General features: G+C 42.6%; 1 protein-coding gene across 2 annotated transcripts; it reads right to left on the bottom strand.

The window, feature by feature from the left end:
* Nucleotides 1–2,748: 2,748 nt before the first annotated feature.
* On the bottom strand, nt 2,749–7,994 carry LOC145875874 (deoxynucleoside triphosphate triphosphohydrolase SAMHD1-like). 2 transcript variants are annotated; one of them, XM_082971682.1, is made up of 5 exons: nt 5,407–7,994; nt 4,993–5,132; nt 4,771–4,866; nt 4,265–4,604; nt 2,749–4,069 (listed from the first exon to the last, which is right to left on the bottom strand). In XM_082971682.1, the coding sequence occupies exons 1-4, from the start codon at nt 5,459–5,461 to the stop codon at nt 4,428–4,430; spliced, it is 468 nt and encodes a 155-aa protein (XP_082827808.1). In that variant the 5' UTR covers nt 5,462–7,994; the 3' UTR covers nt 2,749–4,069; nt 4,265–4,427. The 2 variants fall into 2 exon arrangements, with proteins under 2 accessions (XP_082827808.1, XP_082827807.1); XM_082971681.1 differs by having other exon boundaries at nt 4,993–7,993.
* Between the last annotated feature and the right edge of the window lie 584 nt (nt 7,995–8,578).

Genomic DNA, 8,578 nt, shown 5'->3' with positions numbered 1-8,578 from the left:
GCGTATTTTTCTGGGCGCAGTGCTCAGATTATTGCAAAGTGTGATTTCCCAGTAAGGTTATTTTTAAATCTGGCAAGTTGATTGCGTTCAAGAGATGTAAATATATAATTCTTTAAATGACAATATAATATTTTACCAATGTTTTCTAATTTTAATTATTTAATTTGTGGTGTTGACTTGACTGCCGGTTATTGGAGGGAAACGATTTCCTCAACATCAATGCCATAGTAAAACGCTGTTTTTGGATATAAATATGAACTTGATAGAACTAAAAATGCATGCATTGTCTAACATAATGTCCTAGGAGTGTCATCTGATGGAGATTGTAAAAGGTTAGTGCATCATTTTAGCTGGTTTTATGGTTTTGGTGACCCTGTCTTTGAATTGACAAAACATTACACACAACTCTTGTAAATGTACTGTCCTAACATACTCTAAATTTATGCTTTCGCCGTAAAACCTTTTTGAAATCGTAAAACGTGGTTAGATTAAGGAGATGTTTATCTTTCAAAGGGTGTAAAATAGTTGTATGTTTGAAAAATTTGAATTTTGACATTTATTTGGATTCAAATTTGCCGCTCTTGAAATGCACCTGCTGTTGATGGAGTGCACCACGGGTGGGACGCTAGCGTCCCACCTAGCCCATAGAGGTTAAGAGAAGTGGTTCTTTGCTGCCCTTCTTGACACCAGGCCATCCTCCAAAAGTCTTCACCTCACTGTGCATGCAGATGCACTCACACCTGCCTGCTGCCATTCCTGAGCAAGCTCTGTATTGGTGGTGCCCTGATCCCGCAGCTGAATCAACTTTAGGTGATGGTCCTGGCACTTGCTGGACTTTCTTGGGCACCTTGAAGCCTTCTTCACAACAATTGAACCGCTCTCCTTGAAAGTCTTGATGATCCAATAAATGGTTGATTTAGGTGCAATCTTACTGGCAGCAATATCCTTGCCTGTGAAGCCCTTTTTGTGCAAAGCAATGATGACGGCACATGTTTCCTTGCAGTTAACCATAGTTGACAGAGGAAGAACAATGATTCCAAGCACCACCCTCCTTTTGAAGCTTCCAGTCTGTTATTCGAACTCAATCAGCATGAGAGAGTGATCTCCAGCCTTGTCATCGTCAACACTCACACCTGTGTTAACGAGAGAATCACTGACATGATGTCAGCTGGTCCTTTTGTGGCAGGGCTGAAATGCAGTGGAATTTTGGGGGGGGAATTCAGTTCATTTGCATGGCAAAGAGGGACTTTGCAATTAATTGCAATTCATCTGATCACTCTTCATAACATTCTGGAGTATATGCAAATTGCCATCATACAAACTGAGGCAGCAGACTTTATGAAAATTAATATTTGTGTCATTCTCAAAAGTTTTGGCCACAACTTTATATAGACCAACGAGTGGCCATTGCTGTGGTGAGAGAACTAGGAGATTCAGTTTCTATAATCTCCCTCACTCTCTGTGTTCTGACACAAACGAGCCTGCAACTCTTCTCTCCAGCAGTTGCACTTAATCATTTATTTCCTTATAGAATCATAGCCCCGCAGGAAGGGTTAGGGTTAGGGGTTAGGGGTTATGGTTAGGGGCTAGGGTTAGGGGTTAGGGGTTATGGTTAGGGGTTATGGTTAGGGGTTGGGGTTAGGGTTATGGTCTAACCCTAATCATTTATTTCCTTATAGAATCATAGCCCCGCAGGAAGGGTTAGGGTTATGGTTAGGGTTATGGTTAGGGTTATGGTCTAACCCTAACCCTAATCATTTATTTCCTTATAGAATCATCGGCCCGCAGGAAGGGTGCTTGAGTTGGTGCAGCACCCGATACATTAAAATACATTTGCCAAAGTGATAGAATTACTTCTGTCTGTTCAGAAAGAAATGAAATCATTCAGATTACTACACCAGGAGTAGGCCTGTAATTTAGCCACAGAGGAGCAATAGCTTATATTTTTAAAATAGCTGTGGATTGTGTGTAGCCCAATCACAAGGCATGCCTACAAGTTGGGAACATGCGGCAAATCTGTCAGTGATGCAGCTACAACAGGGCTTTCGCAATATTTCAAATACAATCGCAGGTTGTTAAGCAAATGGATCCTGCTGAAAAGAGAAGATTATTCTGTCTGTAGGCTACCAAGTTATGAACTTCCAAATAGGCCTATTGAGCGAGCAGCATTGTTAAGGTAAGGGTTAAGGTTTAGGGTAGGAATGTGACTTCCGGGTTTGGAGCGAGTAGTCGTGCTGCACTTCGCTCCGCAGGTAATATTACATTTCATTACATTACATTGATCTGAGCAATTGTTTTTTAGCTAGCTACATAGGCGTCTTTGTATCAAAGATAATTGTGTAGTTTAGAGTAATTATCGAGGTTAGCTAGCCAGCTATTTTCGTAAGGTAAGGGTTAAGGTTAGGGGTTAAGGTTAGGGGTTAAGGTTAGGGGTTAAGGTTTAGGGTAGGGATGTCCCAAGGAACCCAGACAGCACTGACCCTCTCACAACGGGATGGAATGCATAGTATAACCTAAGATGAACGACTCAAGCAATTTACCATAGACCATGGGTTAACCGAGATTTGTTTTGTTTTCACCCCTATAATTAAATTGAGGATTCAGGATGCTAGAGCTGTCTTCTACACAAAGTTCTAAGGAAACAGAACTCAGATAGCTAGGCAGAGAAGAGGGTCGTATTTCGCAGATGATGTGGCCGGTTACATTCTGTATTACAAAACCCTTCAAATGGTGAGACTCTCCACCCCATTAGTCTTTCATTCAAAATTATATTATTTATTTAAAACAAAGTGCATAACTTAAATCAACAAACATGTCTGTCTGATCAACAGCTGTGGGCTCATCGAGGCAGACTTTAGGGTAAACATTGTGTTCATGTTGTTTAAATGAAGATAACGAGACTCCCAAATGATACCAAACACTAGACAGATAGCTGCTTGCCTCAGTAGGGTACATGGATGAAGATAATATGATAACTTAACATTGTTTGTCAGTTAAAGTGGTGGCTTTTCTGAAGATAATTAAGCTACATTGTACCCTGATCTTTGATCTGTATGTGCTTAGCCAACTCCTACTTTAGCCTACATACTGTAGATATGCATGACCAGGCTAACTATGGTAGCTGGGTATATAACAACTAAAACAGCGTAGAAACCATGCATAAAAGAAAGACAATGCCCTGAAACACAAACAACGGTTACCTGTTTGTTTGCATGTTGATCAAATATAACACTAAGGATAAGTTCACATTCAGCTTTGGGAGTATTACGAGGTAAAGCATGATTGTCCAAAGAGTAACTTCCACCAGGATGGATAAATATGTAAAAGTCGTTGCTTGGCTATCTGAAAGAGCCATGTGTGAGAGTGGCACGTCAACATGCATAGCCTGGGAGTACAGGTATGTATACTCACATACTCCTACACTTATCTTATCATGAAATAGCATAACGTTAAGATAACCAAACCTAAAATGTACGCTTGAAATAAAACATCAAAAGTAAATAAAAGAAAGACTACATGATCTAATCCCTGGAAAACTGAATCAGAGTGAACAGAACCCTGAGTAAAGTGACTTCTTTCGAAAGCCTGACTCACATTTTCTTGAGGTGGTGGTCACCAACCCCTGGTCCTAGGGAGCAACAGGGTGTGCAGGCTTTTGTTCCAACCCATCGTGAACACACCTGATTCAGCTAGTCAGTTCATCTTAATGACCTAGATTAGCTGAACCAAGTGTGTTAGTGCTGGGTTGGAACAAAACCTTGCATACCCTGTGGCCCTCAAAGACCATGATTGGTAACCACTGCCGTAAACAGAAGGATTCTCTGTTGTTTCTCATCTTCCTCTTAAAAGAGTCTGGTCATCATTGATTGCAGCCCAGCCTCTTCCTCCCCTCATTATCCTCAGTGGCCCAGCCTCTTCCTCCCCTCATTATCCTCAGTGGCCCAGCCTCTTCCTCCCCTCATTATCCTCAGTGGCCCAGCCTCTTCCTCCCCTCATTATCCTCAGTGTCATTGTTGTGTGCCCAGCTTGCCTTAAGAGGGGTGAGCTCTGGTGCAATCACATCTCCATCCTAAACAAATGTGAACACAAACACACAGGGATACCAGTGTAAATTTTAAACATTGGGAAAATACTCTGTGTGGTGCAGGTAAGATGGTGATAGCTAGCTGGCTTGGCCTTGCACTGTCATCTTCCCCACACAATGTAAAAACGCTAAAAGCTTGAGGTAAAATGATATATAAAGGAAAGAGCGAGGCCTCCTGACCTGAGGTTTGGAGAAGTTCATATCCATACACCACTGGACAAAGTTCTTCTTAGCTGCCTCCATGGTCCTCTCATCAGTCTTCTTACAGTAGACCCTGATAAGCTGCTCAGCAAACCTTTCTGGCAGCAGCTTGGACACCTACAGGAACAACAATTGCCTTATATCATGTTTCCAAGCTCCAAAAATGATTGGATAATTCTAAAATAGGTATACGTAAGTGCATTGAAGTAGTGACCTGGTCCTTGCTGATCTGGTAAGCTTTGGTTGGGTCGTTCTTACAGTAGAAACGCATGTTGTTGATGGGGTTCTTCTCCTTCATACCCCAGTCCATGTTGATGATCTGATGGAGAGAAAGATAGGGAGGAGAGATGGACATGCAAAGAGATACCCATTTTCAACAGAGCAACTGGTAACAAAGGGTTACCTATAGAGAAGGCGGGGGGGGATGGTATGGTAAAATGTATTCAATCAGTTCCCTGATTGAGGTGAAAAGACTGGACACTCACATGGACAACAAAGTCCTCTGGCTGCAGAGTAACATGTTTAAGGTCATTCCGAGGCCTGGACCTCGCCACACAGCCTGCCCACTCCAGGAGCTTTTTCTGGGGGAAGAGAAGACGAGGATGAGAGGCACATAATATGAATCTCGTAGAAAGCTCTGCTAGTAAGCCCTGGAAGGATATCCTCTCTCCAAACACACGCACACACACGCACACGCACACACACACCTGTGAAACCTCCACGCGCACCTCAGTCTGGGTCTGTCCCACACACTTGTAGAGGCGTCTGCAGGTGATGTTTTGAAGGATCTCTCTGGCCTCAGCCAGCTTAGAGGACGACGAGTACAGAATCTGCTCAAACATATTGTCTACAGGGGAAGGGAGGAGAAAGGGAGAGAGACAGGTGAGAGGGAGAGACAAGGTGATAAGGAGCGTGGGAAGATGAGAGGTAATCATGCAAACCAAACCCAGCAGTAATTGTATGGACAGGAATGTACCACACAAAAAAAACAGGTATGGCAAACCCAGCCTGTTTGGACAGCCTTGACACCTGGCATAAAACTCTCAAAGCTCTGGTTGTCTGGGTAAGTAGAACAGACCAGAGCCATTGTACACTTTATATTTCTATGGGGTTGAACGGACCAGTGAGTTTAGTGTAGGCCTCCATGTCGTCTATTGCTGCGGAGATGGTGAACATCTTTCCCCCTGAACCTTGAATCTGGATGTGGGGGTTCGCCTTGATAAAGGCCTCTGTGATCCTGAAAAAAGACAATATAACATCTCATTTTCAACATATAACATACAGCAGAAAAAAAACTCAATTTCTGAGAACCTGTATGAATGAATAAAAGATAGGAAATAAAACAGATACACAGTACCAGTCAAAAGTTTGGACAAACCTACTCATTCCAGGGTTTTTCCCTTTGTTTTCTACTTTGTAGAATGATAATGAAGACATCAAAATTAAGAAATGTTAAACAAATCAAAATATATTTTATATTTGAGATTCTTCAAAGTAGCCGCCCTTTGCCTTGATGACAGCTTTGCACACTCTTGGATCCTGGGGTAAACGTTGAACATTGTTATACTCAGAGTATAGGAACATTAGTTACAAAGGAGACATGAGGGATGCCATAATGAAGCTTGGGAGGGACTGAGTGCAGGGAAACCAACCGTGACAGTACTGACAAGGGTAGAAACCGCTGAAGGTTCATATGACTTAGTTCCCTGCTTAGCGAGAATGACGCAATGTTTAGAGATGAGGAGGAGACTCCACCCAAAGTGGGGTCTGAATACCACCACGGGGGAAGCCATGTCTGTGTCTGAATTACAGCTGTAACGACCCTTTGGGGAGAATTCAACTTGGTTAAGCTTCTCTAGTGTCCGTGAGTTACTTACTCTGAAAAATTAGAACCTAACAGTAGTCACCTAGACTGCATTTCAAATAAAAAAGGTGTGCCTTGTTAAAAGTTCATTTGTGGAATTTCTTTCCTTAATGCGTTTGAGCCAATCAGTTGTGTTGTGACAAGGTAGGGGTGGTATACAGAAGATAGCCCTTTTTGGTAAAATACCAAGTCCATATTATGGCAAGAACAGCTCAAATAAGCAAAGAGAAACGACAGTCCATCATTACTTTAAGACATGAAGGTCAGTCCATCATTACTTTAAGACATGAAGGTCAGTCCATCATTACTTTAAGACATGAAGGTCAGTCCATCATTACTTTAAGACATGAAGGTCAGTTCATCATTACTTTAAGACATGAAAGTCAGTCAATATGGAAAATGTCAACAACTTCAAAAGTTTAACCGTCAAGCGCTATGATGAAACTGGCTCTCATGAGGACCGCCACAGGAAAGGAAGACCCAGAGTTACCTCTTCTGCAGAGGATAAGTTCATTAGAGTTAACTGCACCTCAGATTGCAGCCCAAATAAATGCTTCACAGAGTTCAACATCAACAGTTCAGAGGAGACAGCGTGAATCAGGTCTTCATGGTCTAAGCGCTGCAAAGAAACCCCTACTAAAGGACACCAATAAGAAGAAGAGACTTGCTTGGGCCAAGAAACACGAGCAATGGACATTAGACCGGTGGAAATCTGTCCTTTGGTCTGATGAGTCCAAATTTAAGATTTTTGGTTCCAACTGCCATGTCTTTGTGAGACGCAGAGTAGGTGAATGGATGATCTCCTCATGTGTATTTCCCACCATGAAGCATGGAGGAGGAGGTGTGATGGTGCTTTGCTGGTGACACTGTCTGTGATTTATTTAGAATTCAAGGCACACTTAACCAGCATGGCTACCACAGCGATATGCCATCCCATCTGGTTTACGCTTAGTGGGATTATCATTTGATCTTCAGCAGGACAATGATCCAACACACCTCCAGGCTGTGTATGGGCTATTTGACCAAGAAGGAGAGTGATGGAGTGCTGTATCAGATGACCTGGCCTCCACAATCACCCGACCTCAACCCAATTGAGATGGTTTGGGATGAGTTGGACCACAGAGTGATGGAAAAGCAGCTAACAAGTGCTCAGCATATGTGGGAACTTCTTCAAGATAGTTGGAAATGCATTCCAGGTGAAGCTGGTTGAGAGAATGCCAAACGTGTGCAACGCTATTATCAAGGCAAATGGTGACTACTTTGAAGAATCTAAAATATATTTTGATTTGTTTTACCATTGTTTGGTTACTACATGATTCCATATGTGTTATTTCATAGTTTTGATGTCTTCACTATTATTCTACAATGTAGAAATAGTAAAAAACCCTTGAATGAGTTGGTGTGTCCAAACTTTTGACTGGTACTGTAGGGCTCCCGAGTGGCGCAGCAGTCTAATGCACTACATCTCAGTGCTAGAGGCGTCACTACAGACCCTGGTTCGATTCCAGGCTGTATCACAACCGGACGTGATTGGGAGTCCCATAGGGCGTCGGGCAATTGGCCCAGAGTCGTCTGGGTTTGGCCGGGGGTAGGCAGTCATTGTAAATAAGAATTTGTTCTTAACTTAAAAAAACGTACAAAGTTATGGAAACTCGAGTAAAGTGTATTTAACCTCTTAGGGCTAGGGGGCAGTATTTACACCGCCGGATAAAAAACGTACCCGATTTAATCTGGTTACTACTCCTACCCAGTAACTAGAATATGCATATACTTATTAGATATGGATAGAAAACACCCTAAAGTTTCTAAAACTGTTTGAATGGTGTCTGTGAGTATAACAGAACTCATATGGCAGGCAAAAACCTGAGAGATTCCTTTACAGGAAGTGGCCTGTCTGACCATTTATTGGCTTTCTTTGACATCTCTTTCCAAAACAAAGGATCTCTGCGGTAACGTGACACTTCCCACGGCTCCCATAGGCTCTCAGAGCCCGGGAAAAAGCTGAATGTCGTCATTCCAGCCCCAGGCTGAAACACATTATCGCCTTTGTCAAGTGGCCGATCAGGGGACAGTGGGCTTAGGGGCGTGCACTGGTCGCCCCCATCTTTCTTTTTTTTCCTCTGTTTACCGAAACGCAGATTCCCGGTCGGAATATTATCGCTTTTTTACGAGATAAATTGCATAAAAATTGATTTTAAACAGCGGTTGACATGCTTCGAAGTACGGTAATGGAATATTTAGAATTTTTTTGTCACGAAATGCGCCATGCTCGTAACCCTGATTTACCATTTCGGATAGTGTCTTGAACGCACGAACAAAACGCCGCTGTTTGGATATAACGATGGATTATTTGGGACCAAACCAACATTTGTCATTGAAGTAGAAGTCCTGGGAGTGCATTCTGACGAAGAACAGGAAAGGTAATAACA

Source organism: Salmo salar, unplaced genomic scaffold, assembly GCF_965601325.2.
Source record: "Salmo salar unplaced genomic scaffold, fSalSal1 ptg000378l, whole genome shotgun sequence".
NCBI lineage: Eukaryota > Metazoa > Chordata > Actinopteri > Salmoniformes > Salmonidae > Salmo > Salmo salar.
The sequence above is the reverse complement of the archived record's forward strand: the minus strand, read 5'-3'. Positions and strand labels throughout refer to the sequence as shown.

Excerpts from the sequence above, each read along its gene's own strand:
- LOC145875874 (XM_082971681.1), bottom strand. The coding sequence starts at position 5,220 with ATGATTACCTCTCATCTTCCCACGCTCCTTATCACCTTGTCTCTCCCT. Across the intron at positions 4,867-4,992 it reads TGCGCGTGGAGGTTTCACAG|AAAAAGCTCCTGGAGTGGGC; the intron begins GTGTGTGTGTGC and ends CTCTTCCCCCAG. Across the intron at positions 4,605-4,770 it reads CAGAGGACTTTGTTGTCCAT|ATCATCAACATGGACTGGGG; the intron begins GTGAGTGTCCAG and ends TCTCTCCATCAG.